Genomic DNA, 20,122 nt, shown 5'->3' with positions numbered 1-20,122 from the left:
CCATTCTGACCGATATAATTTAGTTCTCGGGGATGGGATTTTATCTGTGCTCTTGAACGCTGTACGACCAAGTTTCTGTAGAAATCTACGTGCAAGCTTTTATCACGTAATATTCTGTCACTGCGGATAACAAACAACCCCGTTATTTCTCTCGAATGTAATATTATTTCTACAATATATTATAGTATCGATGGACGCCAATGTTGCTCTTTAATACGATTTAACTGGTCGATGATATATCATATTATTGAATTATTATGCACTTTTAAGAAATATTCGTTTTTAAATAAATATCTATTACTAATGAAAATTTAACGTGTCGTTACTGTTTAAATAATTATCCGAAGATTTATAAAATAGCTGAATACAAAATTTGCTAATAGAAGAATAAGTTTATAGCAAGATTGCACGTTTCTTTTTAACATACCGAACTTTTTATCGTGCAAAGTAGTTTTGAATAAATACTGTTCTCACATATGAAATAACCAAATTTTTTTACGCTTTGAACTTGACCTTCGAGAGGCGCTGGAATTTAAACCAAAACGAAGCAGAGTTGATCAAACATATCGCAACTTTTCATTCATCCGAGACTCTCTCCAACCAACCGAGTTATTAAAGCGGAAAGAACAGTTCGTAACTTGGCAACCGTTCTTGCTCTCCAATAAAGAAAAAGAAAAATAACAACTGTTCGTAACGTCGATTCCTTGTTCACGCATAACATGAGGAGGAAGAGAGAGAGAGAGAGAGAGAGAGAGGGAGAGAGAGAGAGAAAGAGAAAATAATAAAAATATTCTGTGCGGTGTATGATTCTTTTCACGCGTAAAGTGCAAGGCGAATGCACCTAGATAAATCTATTCCTGACCTACTATCGCCCGCGACACTTTGAGAAACGCTGTTCCTTCGCTAAAATGGATCGTTGATTCTCATCGTTACCATTTCAGATCGTGAGATCGAGGTCTCGTTTGTATTGAAACTGCAATTTGATGCTCGTTAATGAACCTTCACCTATGCTTTGGTCGTGTGCAAATGAATTAATTAAATCGGTGCTTGGTTGGGTTTGGCATATTAGCCTAGTCAATTTTAGGATCGAAAATGAAAAATACGGAAGAAAAGTGAATTGTTGGGTATTTAGCTAGTTGCTAGATATCGTTGCCATTTTGCGCAGTCTATTCCAATTATTCGTTTCGATTATTTAGGTAAATTACACTACAGATTAGTTTTCTGGGATTTCACTTCTTTTTGTCTTGCAATGTTGTTATATGTTCTCTTTGTAAATTTTTTTTTAATAACGTGTCTTTTTCAATGTCATTCTGTTCCAGGTTTTGGTTCAGTGAAACGTATTTTTGTTTGATATATTATTCCTTCCTGCGCTCTATAGAAATAATCTCTTTGACAGCACTCCAAAAGTAAAAGTTTCCTACTTTCTTAGTGTTCGTGTGTTCATGCTCTTCACCTCGGCGCTTTTAATTATTTTCACGGCGTATTCATGTATTCGTACATACATACGAATGCTGAGGTCATGCCTACTCATATATACAGTGTCGGAAAAAATTCAAGGTTTTATAGAGATGTTTACAAGATATTTGTAAGAGCGCGGGAACGAAAAGTATTTTGATAAAAATTCTTTTTCCCAATAACGCGAGAAATAAAATTGTACTTTTTTATATCATGAATTTATACGTTAATTTAACGAAAAGTATTATACGAATTTATGTCAATAATTTCCCAAATCAGAATTACGTCGGATCATGTCTTGTCTATTAGAAAACTTAAAGTTTTTATGGGATTCAAGATTTACAGATTAAGATAAAATTTTAACGTTTCAGGATTAAGTTAGGACAAGCATTCGCTATAAAATAACCAGATAAAAGTTACATCGATCGATTGATTCTTCTTTTAAAAACATTTACCCCGAGAAAATTATCCGCAAATCCTCTTAAATGTCGTATTTTAAATGTAGATGATCGAGGCCCCAGCGGATCTTGAGTCGCGAGTGTTTAGTTCCGCCTTCGCTCCGGAATTTCGAGGTGTCCTTTCTCATCCTCGGATTAACGGGGACATTCTCGAACGGAAGGAGACGAGGAGGGCTGGAATTCAACTGACAATATACTGTTGCATAAACTGACGGATCTATTTAAATATACGTACACTGGCGCAACTTTGAGATCAGCTTTCGGAAAATTCGAGACGGAGCGTTTTCTTGTTGTGACTTTAAGTTTTATACTGCGTCCATTTACAAACAAAATTCTCGAGAAAGTTTGACTGCCCTAATGATTTTTGTAAATGGAACAACTATAGTTCTGCAATGTGTGTGTGTATCTAAATATGTATGTATATTACACGTATATAAATTTTCGTAATCAAAGAGGTATGGTGAGGATACAAGAACACTGATTGAATAGAAATCTGAAAATATCTATCCATTGGATTTTAGTGCTTGGCAGTGTAGTTCAAGGAAATACAAAATCGATTCTAGACACTTGGATAACGTCTCTCGTTAGTTGTTTGCTAGGTCAAATATTCTGAAATACTATGTACAGAAGGGAATAATTCTACATTTTCATTTTCTTAGTTTCTATCAATTTTTTGATTGTTTCTAATCGTTCCTCGTTAAACAAGAAATTGTCAAATTCTATGATTTTTTATGTACATACGTAGGTATATTATAAGCAGGTATATTAAACTTTGTATTCTTTCTCGCTTTGTCAAAATAGTAGCTTTTAAATTACAATAACACGATTCTATGCAACCAGCTTTATTAGTCCAACAGAAAGTATTACAGCGTGGGCGGAACCCTACAGTTTATATCCATGCATTTTCTTCAATGGCTGTTTTATGCAGCACTTAAGGCAATTAGGCAAAACACATTTTTAGTTAAAACAAGCGGATGAAACTTTGCGATGACGAAAATATTAATGCAATAACTTTTTCCATAGAAGCGTATTAGTGTGTTAAGAAACTTTCTCGTCAAATGTTTCGTTTAATGGTTAGGTTTTATTTTTAATATAAAACATCGTATCGTTAAAATAAACTTGACTATGATTAAAAAGATCGTTATCTAGTATTTGGTCTTCTAGTATGTAGTATCTGGTATTTAACCCGATCATTAATTTTCGAAGTAATTACATTTTCTTCATCGTTCCTTGACCTCCTCAAACTATGCATTTGCTATGACAGATTATAAAACGACGGGTTACACGCATCGCGAAGATCGAGGTATTACTTAACTCACTTTTCATTTTATAGAAAGGTACGAATGATGAAGTGAAATATGATTTCTCAGTACCCGTTGTATATACAACAGATGAAGGAAAATTAATAATAATATACACCTGAAATATTACTTTCGATTCAATCGCACTTCAAGAAGCTAGAAGAGCAAATATTAAATCGATAATTTTACAAAAATAATTACTCGATATATTTCACTGAAATAGATATGAAACAGATATTCGTTCCTTTAAATAATCATACGATAATCGACTTTAAATATTTATTCGCTATTTACCTTTACATAGACTTTCCTTCTCGAGTTTGGACGAATTTCTGATTTCACGTTATATCACTGCCTTCGATTATCATTTCATTTTTAAAATCTTCATTTCGCTTCAAATACAACAATCTAGAAAGAGATTTTGAATACCTATTTCGCAAAAATAAATATATTTCATTTTTCCAAACGATCAAACGCCAATCACTAAAGATCTTTATCGTCCACAAAGAAGATTCTCGACCTAATCTTCTTCCCAGCGAGCCAAATGAAATCAATTTATTCTGGAAACAAGCAAACGTAATCCACCAACACACATTTTCCAGTACATTATTTTATGGTCCGAGCGTTCGTATAGAAGGATAATCGAGATGGCGAATTTTTAAGCATAGTAGAGCTTAGCTCGGGCAAGAGCACCCTAAAACATAACGACGACGATGAAGAACTTCTGGGACATATGGATGGTGATGTATGAGCAATGAGCATGTCCAGCGATATTCGCTGGTGTCCGCGACGTCGAAGCGATGGAAGTGCGGAAACGTGCAAAAAGCTAGCCGACCTTGTCCCACTTCCTGGGAAGCTTTAGGGAACGAGCTTACTTGTGTAAATGCTACACAACATATGCACCAGCCGCGGCCGGTAGCGCACGACCGAGTCATTTCGTTATGTAATCGTTTCGTTATGTGTACCGGCCGTTTCAGAATTGTCGCCGTTTGTAGTTGAAGTGTTTCGATGTTGCCACCGGTAAGGGACAATCTGTTCTCTGTTACGTGCAACTTAATTGACGCTAGAGACACGATTTTGGATTTTAATTCTCATACACAGATTCTCCTCTTTCGCAGATGTTTTAAAAGGAGGTGTCTTTTTAGATCTTTTAATGGATTTTGATTTACTTTAAAAAACGTCGAATGGGATTTTTGATACGTTAAATTGTATATGAAATATCTGTTTGAATACTTCAGATTCTTTAGATAGTATCAAAAAGTATATAATAATAAAATCAATTAACAGGTTCCGATCACTAATATTCCATGTGATTCGAATAAGATTATAATAGATTTGGAAATAAAAGGCGTTCTAATTTTCAGTCTGGATTTCAATTAAGAATAAAAGTAGATATGCTAATTGGGAAAATCTGTGAAAGCATTTGGAAAGATCTTGCTAAAGCTAGGCCTATAGACAAGTCTTCAGACGAAAATTCTATTTTACGAAGAACTGACATTTCGATGGTACAGTCGTGATTCAAAGTTCATTCTTATAGAGAATTGGAGCAACATTTCTTTTAATGGGGACACATCTATCTATAGAATATCTGAAGCCTGAGTATCGTTATATAAATATAATGGTGGAAATAATAATGACGCTGATAATGGAAAAATAATGACTCTATAAGTCATTAATTTTATATCAACAAATTAGAATATATTTAATCTTTTATCCTATTTACTTTTCTATGAACTTACCAAGAAGATAATTCTAGATAATAATTGTATTATTAGCCTGGACATTTTCTCAGGTATGAAGACAATATAAATTTAGCTGGTACAAATAAATATTTAAAAACGATATGTCAATTACTTATCTCGATCTATGTTGAAGCAAAATTAGGATATACGAAACGAAGTTACCGAGAAAGGAAATATCTTAAGCATTTAGGAATATTTATGCGAAATTTTAACTATCCGATCTTGTGATTAATTAAACAGTTTCCTAAAAATGGAATCGAATTTTCAAACTTCAATATGCTTTCAATAATGCGCAATTCAAATATATCTAAGTACTTATGTATGTCATAGCGTACATATTTTGCTATGAATTTTACAGCACTTACATCAATACACAAATATCGTAAAATATTTTTGTAACTTTAACATAGTTTATTGCATCAAGTCAATTTAAAATGTCCGGATTTTTATAAACAGTGTTATAATACTCAAGTACACGATTAATGATCAATTTAAAAAAAAAACGAATGATTTAATTTTACAAGTTCATTTACCACAAAGAAGTAACATAGTTAATGAAATATAATTTATAATTCCAAAGTAGACTTTAAGAAGTAATGTTGGTAACATTGCTCCTTTTCTTTACCTCCCAATTTTGCAGTTGACAAATGTAACTTCCGAGTAGTTCGTATAAGTACGTACGTAATTTCAGATCTCTGAATAGTAATAATATCGTAACATTTTTCTGTCTTCCTAAAAGTACTCAAAGTTACAATCTAAACGTTTGAACCACTCTATACAAGCGTATCATATATATGAAAATATATAAATACACGATATGGCTGTGCATCCATTGCGGTATCCAGTGGAGAACACGCCTCCGACGTTCCATCTTGCCGCCTCTGAAAAGTAATTCTGCCCGAATCGATTCGTGGCAGGAAGACAAAAGCGTGGTTCTAGAAAGAGAAGAAAGAGAAGGGAAGAGACAAACGCGGAAAGAAAGAAATCGCAAGAACAAGGAAAGGAAGAAAACAGGAAAAGAGTGGAAGGAAAACGGACGAATGGGAAAGAAGTAGAGAGAACCTTTGGAACAGAAAGACAGTTCCTCTGTCTATTTGAGGTCCTTAAAGAGCGCACTTCCAAGTGATTTGACGGTTCCTACGGGCGGAATTTTGCGGATTATGCACGGTTCGAAACTTTTTCCGGATGATCGATGAAAAGAATCGAGTAACGATTGCTCCCACTAATGAACCTAATTCGGCTTTCGCCGAGCTTAGCCGCGCGTTTTCGTCAATTCAATCGCTTCTGGCTTTCGTTTCTGGAAACGAATCCCCAATCTGACCGAAGGAGTATTTTCAAATTTGTGATTGGAGTACTTTTTAATTTGATTTTTTGATCTAAAAGGAATTCATTTATATTATATTGGTAACTTGTTTCGACTGGAATTTTCAATCGAATCAAACGTACCTGTACAATAACGCAATAACAGTACAAGACGTTTGTGACGTACGATCGATAATCGTGACTGGAAAAACCTGAAAAGAATTGATCGACCGTGTACCGCGATGCGTGTCCGAGTGCGAGTATTAGCTTCGAATGGAGCATGTGATCGGGTGAAAGTACTTTGCAATACATATATTCTCGGGGAACACCTGCGAAGGTATAGAAACGCCGACAACGCGAATAACGAACCTTTAGCTCGAGAAACATGCAAATAATAATGATCGAACCTGGCTCGTTTATTTGCGCTGAAAATAAAAAAAGTGACTTTTCGGTTATAATTTTCATTTCCAGTTCTGTCAGATCGTTTCACATTTTCGTCATATTTTCATTATTTATTTCCAAAGAAATATAATTCCGAGTTTTCAGATTGATATTATCCGAGACTGACTGAAAAAACTGCGGAAGACACCGGACAATATCGTGTAAGATGGCCAGATTGACGCGATGATCGCAGCCCCGAATAAATTAAGATAAAATCTGGCACGGTGGGACGCGAACTTCCTCCTGCTTGCCAGTGTATCGTCCCTCCGATCTTTCCCCTTTCGCAGTCGGAAACAATGTTTTACGCTGGCGTCCAGTCTGGAGCGAGCTAATTAGTCGGCTTGCTGGCGAACTGGATTCAACGCATCCACTTGAAATATAAATACCGCGCTTTGTACGTCCACGTGAACGAAAGCGCGATACCGCCGCCAGGGTTTCACGTAGTTAAACATTTCTGCAGTTTGTAATCGGAGAAAACGAACGATAGAAATTAATCCGTATATTATGGTTTTTAAGTTGTATTAATGTAAATAATATCCAATTAGGGAGCCTAGATATTCACTTGTAAAGCGTGGCATATTTAATGCTTCTATTTTGATACTCGACTTTTTATTCTTTTAAACATAATTTTGTTGAAAAATTTCAATCATTCTACTTCATCAATTAGTTACATAGAAATGTAGCTTACTTAATAAAAGAAGTTTATTTAATAATAAATTGATATTTATCTTTCGACCATGAGTAGCTCTGAAAGTATTGCTAACGATACGTGTATAAGTATATTCGTAATAAATTAAAGAAAAATTCGTCTCCTCGGCATTTGTCCAAAAACTAATCCTCTCGTTTGGAGAAAAATTTGTAACCAACTTTTGTACGCAGATTTGCACGAGACTTAGTTTCTTGTGGAAGAGAACTTGACCCTCTTTCCAAGAGTGACGAGCATACATTTTTTACTCCTTTTCTTTTCACCTTGTGCCACGTTCGTACAAGTTTCACACTTCGTATGTAATTGATTTGCATTCAATCGATGAGATAACGACTTACACAATTATTATTGAATAACTATAGTCACCGTTGAACACTAGAGCATAAACAACGAGGCATGTAAGAAAGATAGAAAAGCCTATTAACATAATTAGTACGGTTGCAAGTAATTACCACATTCAACTTTTCAATATAAGATTAGATATAAGAATATTTTATTCATGATAAGTATTGAATAGGTCGTAAAGTGTTCCACGTTCTGTTTCTTGCGTTTCAAAGAATGGAATTGAGGCGTAGTATAACACGCGATTAAAGCATAAAATTTAAATAAATTCATATTTGAAATATAAAGAATTCCTTCTTCAAAGAAATAAAGAGATACTTGTGTGATCGAAATCATAACACACAGTGCATTTCACGTTAATATCCTTAATTCTTGATAAGGATAGAATGTTCATCAAAATAACCAAAAATTGTTATATTAACTAATTGATAGATTAACTCGACTAGATTCGCATCAGACCACCACCCCGATATTTGTTTCATGGAAAAAAAGAAAAAAGGATGGAAGGAGGAAAAGAAGAAAAATCCAGTTACACAGGATTAAGTTATCAATTCTCTGTCAAACATCCGGCAAGAAACGTGTCATTACCTTTTACCCTCGTAAGAAAAACTTCAATGATCTTCTCGAGACATTCTACGAAGACGAAAGACTGGATGAGTTTCTAGAGTCTACAGTTTAGAATCTACATGGATAACCGACGACCTTTCGGACGCTTCCTGGACGGCAAGAAAACTTGATTACGTTGCCTCGCGTTATGGTACATTGAACCTATCCTCGAGAAATGACGGCCGTAGCACATTCGATTTTGTCGAGAAAGGCGGCAAAAACCACGTTATCGAACAAGGCGCGATTTTTTTCCTCGATGGAAAAATGTCGTGGACTTGTTTTCGCTCGTGCTCGACAGTCGCAGACATTTGCAACAAAATGCAGGCGCCGATTTGAAGGAAACGCGTGCCATTTAATTGCAACTGCGCAACGCTTGTAACATGCGTTGGTGGCGAGTTTCGTAACGCTGATAGTATCGTAAAAGTAGAGCTGTTCTAGGGTAACTTTGAATTTGGATTCTTCGTATTTTTTGTAATTTTGGTTTGTTCGTCTTTTTAGGACGATTTGTTCTTGCGGTTACTGTGTTAAATTGTTGCATAATAAATGTCGTTTCGAGATATGTAAATGGTACCAATAGGCAATCTAACTTGTTTTAGAATGTAAATTTGTATTCAGAGTAAGAACCCTCTGAACCGCGTAATATCTTTTTTGCAACTGTGTTGGATCGTTGTATAATAATTTATCTATTTATTGATTTATGGATTGATATGAAAATGAAAATACGAAAAACACGTAAACAAAGACAGGCTGGGATGAAACTTAGAATATATTGGAGGAGAAACTGGGAATGGATAATGTATTTCTAAAGAATTCAATATTTATGGAATCAAATATTCTCAGATTAGGTTTCGTTTTCGAGAAATCAGGTTGCGAAAGTATTAACGCGAGGAAATTTCATTTATATTTAACATGCGAATATAAGTGCTAGGATAAATATTAGAAACTCAACGAATTTGGTTTATTCATAATCTTTGATAAACCTTTAGAATCCTAGTAACTGAAACACCAAGTTTTCAAATTCATATTAAGCCTCAGACACGATTTCTGTACAGATTGTTTTATTGTTTCGACGAGTAAACTTATTAGCACGTAAACATATTTATGCACGAGTTTTACATTAACGAGCAAGCTCTATTTAATTACTTTCTCGCTGCATTTACTATGCATCACGTGTTTCTAGTTCTTAATGAAGCATTATATAATCAAGCATTATGTATAAATAAGCAAATACTGTAAAGCATATGCAACGTGAAACTTGTTACTTCGGTTTCTTATAGCGTAACATAATTTTCAAAGCTCGACATTTCGATCTTATAACGAATTAACAGCAATTATTAACTAAAGAACGATAATTATTTTTCAAACCGTTCATTTATTTCAGTTTGTTCGTTAATACATCAAGTTTTTATACGTAAACCTGTAAAATTTGAAATGAACGTCTTAAAAGTGATAAAATTAGAACTACCTTGGGTATACGAAAGTCCCTTTTCCAGCAGCGTATGTACTTCTAAAAAATGGAAAAATTAGATCAAGTTGTAAGGTGTAACGCGTCAAACCTGTCCGCCACGGTCCATGAGCTTTAATCATGATAATGATCGATAGCCAAATTAACCGTATCAACATGCAAATTCCGTCAACGTCCTTTCACTTGCTCATATGGACTTTATATTTTCCAGAGTTTTCGTAAGAAACGTGTTACTATTACTAATATAGATAGGTACAAACGGCGTCATTTCGTGTTCGGCGATTAACATTTTCGATGTGAACATTTGGTTTATTGGAAATAAAAAGAATCGTAAAGGATAGGCAAAGGAAAAGTAAAACATTTATAGGAATCAGTCGCAGGAAATGGGAAAGTACGATTGGGAATTACTGTTAGAAAGTATTTGATTAGTTCTGGGTTCCTATTTTAAACCGTGAAAACGGATACTTAAATATTACTCTACACATTGTCGCGAATTGGGTTAAGATATTCGTGGTTTATAAAATATTTTCTAATCTCGGCAAGACTGTTGATGGTTCCACTAAATTATCGTCCAATAGTAAACTATAGAAAATGACATCTATCGTGGTAAATGAACATCAAAAATTGCTATAATATGTATGTATCTAATGTGTATGAAAATATTACAATTTACGTAAAATTCTGTTAAATATTGTATCTATAAAATTTCCTGTTCTGTCTCTTATTTATTTTTAAAATTGCTGTTGCTTTCTACTTGCAATTGAAATTCAATCGACACCAGTGTTAATAATTTTATTACACTCCACATATTAGCGAAGTATAATCGTATTTATAGCTACAAGTCAAATAGGAAGATCTGAAATCCTAATGATTTCCAATAAAACTTCATTGAAAGAATCATGAAAATCATTTATTTCAAATCGAATTATAAATAATTTATTCATTGCCTGTTTCGTATGTTTGCAGGGTGCCAGTTTTATCCAATAGGAGAGTATCTGAAGTTTGTCAGAGTACCGGAAAATCTGGCTAAAGGCACGGAAATTCTATCGCTAGAAGCTCATCCAAGAAATCATATTTCAATAATGCCAGTCGATAAAGTAAGAATTTCATTTTTACCTTTTGTCTAATTCGTCGATCGTATCAACTTCTTGATTCTATAATATGTCATATAATTGTAATTGTCTTCGTAATCGTGGCACATTGGTGTGATAATATTTCTGAAGAAGTAAACTACTTATGACATAATATACGCTATATTCTAACTTTTTTGCTTGATTCGATACTCCGTGTTTTGTTTAAACAGTTACTTCGGGAATAATTCTCTAAAAATAAAGATATTGGCATGTACACTTTTTCGAATTATGTACCACTTTGTCAATGTCTAAGACGAAAACTTCCGCCTGCATTTAGAAACGTAAAAGTGCGAAGAGCGATCGTAAGGTATAGTTTCAGTAACGAAGGAAGCGATGATGCTTCAGTGTCGCGTTTACCGTTGAACATCGCTGCTAAATGAACCACGAATGAAATAATTATATCCAAATGCTGTGTTTACCGTTGGACGAGCATGTGCTATCGCGTAATATGAGTCGTAACTGTTACAGGACGAAGACGCTCGTTTCTTCACGCACAGGGAGACCAATAGGACGCACGTCTCTCTAGTGCTGGCCCAGTCTTTGGAAGACCTGGTGGACGCGGAGATGGCTAGAAATCTGCTCAAGTTCCGCGTCGTCTGCGATTACTCCGATGGCGGCGATTCCTTGGTAAATTGTGGAAAGTATTCTACGAACGTCCGATTAATTTAGCTGCTTTTAGAATATTATGGAAACATCTTTATTACCGTTTCACGGTTCGTTTTCTTCACGAATGTAATTAGACTGTAATGAAATCATCGGACGAGCCGCGTATTAATCCTTGATCGGTATCGTTTGATCGCAGGTGATATAAGAGAGTTTAAGTTTCGAAAGATGGGTTTTATGCATCTCGTATTTTTTACAAAGAAGGAAACATAATTTTCTATGTATCAAAAAAAGAAAAAATTAAGATTATTGCAACAATTTTTTCCCTGTAATAATCACCTATACATTCTTTTCTATTCAATTTCATTTTTTACTATATATTTTACGTAGTAAATATTACCAACAAGCTTTACCGTATAAAATACAAAATGCAGATTTAAATTAAGTATCCTAAAATAAAGTGACGCAATAATTAGAATTTAATCTAACTACTGTCATCATCTGTGAACTAACGGTACCGGTTCTGGGTTAATAATAAATCACTGAAAAATACGAGTGGCTTCTGGTTCTCTGAATTAATTCAAAAGTCCCTAGACATATTCTACTTTTTCTCTACGGATCTAGTTCTTTCGCCTAACGCGCGGTGCATGCAAGAGTAACTAGAGCGTGCAGGTACCGGTCTCGATACGACGGACGGACCCTTGCTACCGGTTTTATAGTTCTGTCACGTGCTAATAAGCGTTTATGTAACTATTTCGTCGAAATAACGCCAATCGGAGAAACCGTTACGATATTGATTACGATTTTTACCGAGCCGCAAAATTTAATTATTCTCGAGGTGTATTCTACTGTTAGCGTTTGTTTCGCGATCGCTCCGGGAAACAGAACCTTCACGGTCGCTTCTTTTTAATAAAATTCCGCTGTTTGTTTTCCTTAATTTCAATAACGTAGTTGTATGAAATTCGTCGAAATATCTACGTATGTATAAGGAAGAATCCTATGCCTTTAGCTTTATAATTTAGAGTAGTAGATTATTATTACTGCTGTCAACGAGGTATGGAAATGTAACGTCCTTAGAATTCTTTAGATTAGATCTTTTTAGACAGATGAAGATAGTAAGATTAGAAAATTGTAGTCACGTTTGGTACGAAGGTACAACAATAGAAAAATGATAATTATTCTTTATTAATGAAGAACCTCGCGTAATGTTAAAGTTAAAGACAGAGGAAAGGGAAACATTTTGCTGCTCTTCTTAATCCTTAGATGCGAGTTTCGTTTGCTATCTTCACCTGTGTCGCGAATCTCCAACTAGACTTTTAACCAACGTCGAAACTTTGCGTTTGCCCGTCGGTGGTTACGGTGGAACACGTAAACGTGTTTCATCGAGGTAACACGGTCGCGTAGCGTTTCCCCTCGAAATTGATCCGCTAATTTTGAAAACGGTCTTTGTACTTCGCGAGTTCGCCGTTTTCGAGTATATAAAACTGGAAGTACGCACATGGGAGTATTGTACCGTTGTTACGCAAAATTGAGCGATCTTCTTTTTCTTTTTCGTTATTCGTCAACGATCAGATGGGACGTTTTCATGCGTTAATGCAATTTCGGGAAATATGTCTCCTCCTGGTTGGTGATATTAAATATCGAAGTGAATCGGACAGGAAAAGGGAAGCGAGTGCCAGAGAGAACAGAAAGGGGAATATGAAAATCGATCCAACGTGCAGCACTAAAGGATACCATAAAGTCGAGAACAGTTTTTCTCCTATCTCCTAACTATCTATCTGTTATTCATCTCTTACGTTTCTTCCATTTTGTAAGGAATGATATATCTGCTTGATAACTTCTTTCATTTGTATGGTTTTCCAAGCCCGTTTTTTTACTCTTTTTCTATTCTTTTCGATTCGGGCAATATGACGGAAATACGAGAAACAGAACTCAGTCGAAATGAAATGTATATTATTAAATATAATAAAAAAGGTAGAGCGACATTGGCGTAGAAATATTTGAGCGAGAAGTTTGTAAGAAAGCGAGTGTAAGGAGAATCAGACAGTCTGTATTCAGTCGCAGTGCCCAATCGATACAACGCTATGCGATAGGCACTATGTATTTAATAATTATTTTGCGAATCGTTTGAAGCAAAATTACGAAGACTGACAAAATCTGTAAAAATAATTTTAAACTAATTGTTTAAAGCGCTTGTTTTAGCATTGAATCTGGATTTATACGTATACCTATGGATATTAAGATATTTAATCCAGTAAAATCTATTCCACTTCGAAATAGAATTATAAATTTTACGTTTTATGATACAAGTCTAAGAAAATTTAGAATATAAAGTGAAATTAAATATCCTGATATAAATGGTAATTGCATAGGATGAAACGATATCAATTAAGGATACCAATACGTCTACACATGCAATATTATTTTCGCACCCAACGTTCCCTAATTAATTCATTCCTGTCTCAATTAGTTCGAGAATATTACACGTACCAACAGGAACAACGGAATATGAAAAATTGAAAGAAATTCCGTACAATACCGGATCCCCTTTCAAGATATAGCGCTTTCAAACCTGTACCCGGCAAATAACATCGATACATTTAACGTTTGTGCTTGTAGGTGACGTCGCACCTGTCAGTGACGGTCTACGTGGAAGACATAAACGATCATGCTCCACAATTTGTCGATGCGCCTTATCACGTAACCGTGGACGAGCTTACTCCAGTTGGTGAGATATATCGTATACGAACTAGCATATAAGAAATTGCTGCACGAAGACTGTTGCGTGGAAATTCAATTTTGTAGGAAAATGAGTTCCGAAAAAAAGTCGGAGCTTTTCTGTTTTATGAAAATATCGTTTCCCTTTTTAATCCAAATTTAAACTTCTTAGTCTTAGTTACTGTAAGAAAGAGAAAGGATCTTTTAGATCGTTTTTATGATATATAGCATAGAATTGGTACACCTTGTTTGTTTGTAAGAGTTCCTTGAAGTATTTTAAAGACCTAGATTTAGATAAATTTCACGCAGCTACGATACTATGTAATTTATACCGTAATAGTCGTAAACGCGGTGTAATACTACGGGGAAAGTAAAATGTCCTTTCTAAAACACTCGTACTTTTGGAGACTGTCACTTTTGTGTAAACTCGTTATTAAACTTTCATATCAAAATCTCACCTAGTAAAAGAAGTAACTAAAAATTGTATTTCAATGGGAAACTTTCCTGAAATCTTAATACAAATTTCACGCGAAGAAAAAACATAATTACAAAATCGTTATTAAACAACTTTCACGGTGTTTTGTCAAAACTCGCGAAGCATCGTCAGTAGACCACAGATTTTTATACGGATTTATATCTTCACGAACACGATCAAAGAAGTGGAAGCTAAACAGACATTTATGTCACCCGATATATATTATAACGAATATCGGATATTCCGTGTATTTTTACGTATGATCCATATTCTATGCGCTTTTGCGCCTTTAAATTTCGCACGAATGCATAGAAATTGGTAGTTTAGTCGTCAGATTTTTTTAACGAATAAAATTTCTGTCGTTTAATTACAGGCGTGACGATATTTCGTGGGATTCACGCAGTCGACGGGGACAAGCCGAACACGCCGAATAGCGACGTGCACTACGCGATAGTGAAAGGCAACGAGCAGGGCAAATTTTCTCTCGAATCCGGCCACAGAACCGCTCTCATACTCCGTAAACCGGTAGACTACGACAACGGTGACCGCGAGTTCACGTTGGTTATCGCGGCTACGGTGAGTACGGTGCGCGATATCATATGCAGCGAATATATCCCGTCCATAGACTAAACACGTTAGCGCGTGAATGTTGTGTTCGTGGTGAAAGTCGTCCGACGTTGATATCACTGAGATAATTACCAGTCTCATTGCCGGCTCGTCTGCCCCGTTTGTTTCAGGATCGAGGAGTGCCAGCTAGGAGTACCAACACGACCGTCAAAATCACGATATTGGACAACGATGATCTGGATCCTAAGTTCACCAGGGACGTGTACAAAGCAAAGATTTACGAGTTCTATCCGATGCCCGTAAGTATTTTGTGGATTTATTGTTATTACAAAGGGCGTGTGGTACGAGGGCTTTTCTTATCCAAATACGAAGTAAGTGTAAGAAATGACATATAAGATAAAGGATTCGCTTATAAATTTTCAAACCTCTATGAATAAAGTAGACTGTAGTCAAAAGTAACGAGACTAATATTTCTACGTATGTTATAACCATCGACGAAAGTATGGAGGCATTGGCATTGATCATGTGACAGTTATAAATCTTTAAATTATACGATAATAATAATTAGATTTCTCAAACAGCAAAATGTTCAATTAACACATATGCCTACGATTCTCTTTATCCGTGGAAGACGTTAATATATGTTCTGCGAATTACACGTATAAATCATTCTACTTATTAGAGTAATTGCTATACGATAAGAAATGTTTCAAATGTATGTAACTGCACGATACAAAGAACGCAAAATATGCGTGGTATAATTATTACACTCTCACAATCAGTGATAGTCATCTAAAATCGTGAAATCTCTTCGTCGTCCAAGAGTTAATCAGTTTCTTTCACCTAAAGAATCTAACGTTCTTAAAACAACTTTTGTCCAGTATCCAAGCGAGTTATCTAACGTGTCACGAAATCGAAAATTCGTAAAAGTATTGAAAAACTGTGCCAACGGTAATCAGCTGATTGCGCCGGCATGGCGTAATTGTATGGAACAGTGTGTAATTTCGCGGTAGAAAGCATCACGGTGTAACTATATAAAACCAATCATAATTAACCAGTGACGGGAATTATTTTGTTACGTAATCGTAAAATGGCGTTACTGTGTGTTTATACCACTGTCCATAAAAATCAAGACGCTTCCACTTTTTATCGAAGTGTACGGATTAATAACAAGTTAATAATTCCAAGCGGTATTTATTACTCTCTTGAATCGAGCAGATTTTATTCGAAATGCGGATTATAAATACCGGTTTGAAAGAAAATCTCTCAGAAAGTGTTATTATATCGCAACCTGCATCCACGCCTATCGAAACCTGTAGCGAACTCTTAAAAATCAATTCCTTCGCCAGTAGACAGCGTACAACAGATGTGATTGTGATGGCAATTCGTTCGGAAAACCTTTGTTTAGAAATATCGTTGGCTATCGATATGGCGGGTGTTTAACGACGCTGTTCGTCGCGACGAATGGACCCGTTTATCGTTTGTGTTACACGCGACGCTCGCAATCTAGGCTGTGCCACATTGCGGGAATGTCAGAGGTTAACAGTTTTCTGCACGGGGAACCTTGAGGTATAAATTTCGTTGCGAAGGGAAACACGATCGTGCAGCAACGTACGCCGCGATATTTATCGCGACTTGTTCGACTTTCGAGCAATGCGCGTTGCTGCGAGTCGTTTGCTGAGATTCATTCGGCGCGATTTCAACTCTCAGGCTTGATGACGTAGAGTGTCAGATTCGCGAAAGCGCGTTCGATCGGTACATTAACTTTCCTTCCCGATTTATGCATATATATTACATCGACGCGTTTCGAGTTAGTTGGTCAAACTCATCTCTATATTACGTAGCTTCTCGGAAGTTTCTAATAATAATTCTTTACGTGTATGATCGATGCACGTACGACGATCGGTATACGAAGAAGCTGGTAGACAAGTGGCTAAAGGTTAATCGCGGGCTGAGAAGGTTTATACAATAAGCTTATCGAGCTTACTTCCGAGAGTTTTAACGTGAATTTTTGGATGAGCGAAGTCACATACAGGCTGTCTTGGTATTTTTCTGCGACACGACGAATTTGCTAAATAATTGTTTTACGCGCAAAGTTTTTCATTCTTCAATAGTCTATATATTTCTAGGAATACCCGATCTTCAAACAGATCAACTTCTCCACACCGATCCAAGCTACCGACTGCGACAGGAACATAAACATGTCTGTGCGGTATGACATAATATCTGGCAACGAACGCGGTTTCTTTCACTTGGACCCAAAGAACGCTACCCTGTACCTCAAACGTCCGATCGATCTGGATGCCGAACGAAATCTACCATCCAACACTTTCGTTCTACAAATTCATGCTTCCCAAGTGGACAACCCCCTGAAGACAGCGGGTGCTCGCGTCGAGGTGGAAGTTCTAGACCTAAACGACAATCTTCCCGAATTCGAGGTGGACCTGTATAATATCAGCATCGTAGAGAATCTGCCGAATGGCTTCAGTGTGTTGCAAGTGATTGCACGTGACAAGGACCAAGACGAGAATGGACAGTTCGATTACGAACTTCGAGATCCATCCGGTGCGTTTTCAGTCGACGCTAAATCCGGTTGGTTAACGGTGAAGGACCAGTCGGTTCTCGATCGAGAGAAGCGCGATCATCTACTAATGAAGGTCGTGGCGATCGAGAGAAAACCCAGCGTCGTTTTACGCAACGGGTCGCGGAAAATGGATGGTTCTTCCGTGGACGTCGAGGTGACATTGCTCGACGCCAATGACAACAATCCGATCTTTGTGCCTGGCAATCTCTACGAGTTGGTTGCTAAAACGGACTATAAAGTGGGCACGGTGCTTGGCCAGGTGTACGCGGTCGATGACGACCTGGGTCCCAATGGCATGGTAAGATACAGGTTGCAGAAACCGGGGAACTCGACGACTCGCACACCACCGTTTATGGTGGATGAAATCACCGGTATGATTACGGTCGCCGAGAGTCCGATCCTCGAGGGAAGGCACGCGATCTTCGTCGAGGCGGCGGATCAACCGGCGAATCCGAGCGAGAGGAGATTCTCCCTAGCTGTGGTTACTGTGGATGTTTTCAGATCGAATGGTGAGCTTTATTTGTTCGTAACGTATAGCAAACTTGGGCATCATCGACTGGGCGAGTATCGACTAATCGAAACGAGATTAGGAGCTAAATGAAATTATTAATTAAAATCTTAACGTATTTCCTTAAACGAACGCTCCTAATCGAACAAATTAAACTGATTCTCGCAACTAACTGTATACACACTTGGACTTTATTTTAGATTTTTTACTTTTTATCCAAATCACGAAAACCTACCAATATTTCAAGAAACGCGCTTCATCGATCGTAGGGAAGCTGCGCTTTGTATTAGAGGCATATTCTCCAAATGTCATACAAATATTTTCCATACGTCACAATCGATCATACTTTTACCACGCGTGACAGAGGAAATCACGAAATATTTTCGCACGAACCGTTCCACGCTATGCTTCCAAGGTTTCAGGAAACTTTCATCGCGGCCGAAACGATTGGCGCCGATTTCCAGCGCAAACACGCGTTCCTTCGATCGTTGCACGTTTTCAGCGTGATTTGCCAAAAAATACAAAGTCCTCTTACACGTTTCTTCTTCGTCTTAGGGCCGGAATCGCTCGAGCCGGACTTCGTGGGGGCTCCTTATGAATTTTGGGTCGGTGCCAATGTGGCAGTCGGTACTAGCGTCGGTCAGATACGTTTGAACGACGCCGTAAAGACCAACGACCTGATCTACGATCTTTTACACAGCTACGAGGAGGGTGGTACGTATTTCAAAGAAATTAATTAATCAACAGGTGCGTTATTCGATGGTTCTCTCGCATTTTATATTTGTAAAATTAGATTTTTACTCTTGTTCTTATCCTTCTTTTTACTCTGTTAAACGGATACATTTTTTGGCTTTTAAAGTGTTAAAATTAAACGACGAGAAATAATTGAATTTCGATATTATTTATATGGAACGTTTTTTCAGTTCGTATCCGAAAAAGATCTTCTTCCCATTACGATATAACCCTTTCAACAAAAATAATGAAATATCAGTAGGAATATCGATACATCGATTCAACCAAAAATACATTACTAACCACTTAGCCATCGCTCTGTGTCCATTAATTCTCCGCTTTTGCATTCGACATCAACCAGCACTTAATAGCCCATCTCGAATCAATACCTTCCCCCAAATATTTCCAATATACCGAGAGTATCTGCAAACTTCCTTCTAGAATATCCAGAGGCGGTATAAAATTCGCGTTACGAAGAGTTAAAGCCGATAACTTTAATCTCGCGTACGCCTAACGATCCAATAAGTTTCGCCTAACACGAAACGAAAGAGGACTGTTCCTCTCAGCCTAATACGCGACACATAGCGCATACATTCATTGAATTTTAGTCCCCTTTGCCGTGGAGGAGCGTTCGGGAACGATCACCGTGGTCGAGGAGATCGAACGATTCGATAGATTGACCTATGACTTCGAAGCGATCGTCACAGACGAAAGAGATCTCATGTTGATTACTAACGTGTCCATCCACGTGGTAGACCCTAACGACGAACGAGGCATCTTTACGAAGTAAGTAAAATTCTTCTGGTATATACGGACGAAGTTTTAACGAGCCTCGAACGAAATGTAGGTTGGAATTTGGTTTTGTTTCCACGTAACGAGGAGGAATGGAGATTTGCAGTGTTGATAGCGGATATACGTACAAACTTGCATTCGTTATTCGTAACCTATTAGCAGACAGATTTTTAGAACCGAGCAGTTAGTACG

General features: G+C 36.8%; 1 protein-coding gene across 2 annotated transcripts in view; it reads left to right on the top strand.

Annotated features, from left to right (window-relative positions):
• Positions 1–20,122, top strand: part of Cad89D (cadherin 89D) — a 38,088-nt gene that overhangs the window by 5,133 nt on the left and 12,833 nt on the right. For both annotated transcript variants that reach the window (XM_069121888.1, XM_069121887.1), the window contains exons 3-10: positions 10,785–10,915; positions 11,420–11,578; positions 14,174–14,282; positions 15,121–15,323; positions 15,485–15,613; positions 17,444–18,407; positions 18,962–19,120; positions 19,747–19,924. In XM_069121888.1, coding sequence (XP_068977989.1) covers positions 10,785–10,915; positions 11,420–11,578; positions 14,174–14,282; positions 15,121–15,323; positions 15,485–15,613; positions 17,444–18,407; positions 18,962–19,120; positions 19,747–19,924 — 2,032 coding nt within the window. The remainder of the gene's footprint in view (positions 1–10,784; positions 10,916–11,419; positions 11,579–14,173; positions 14,283–15,120; positions 15,324–15,484; positions 15,614–17,443; positions 18,408–18,961; positions 19,121–19,746; positions 19,925–20,122) is intronic.

The sequence above is a fragment of the Bombus flavifrons genome, chromosome 10 (assembly GCF_040668555.2).
Source record: "Bombus flavifrons isolate JBK064 chromosome 10, iyBomFlav1_principal, whole genome shotgun sequence".
NCBI classification, from domain to species: domain Eukaryota; kingdom Metazoa; phylum Arthropoda; class Insecta; order Hymenoptera; family Apidae; genus Bombus; species Bombus flavifrons.
Note: the sequence above shows the minus strand (reverse complement) of the source record. Positions and strands in the feature narration are given on the sequence as shown.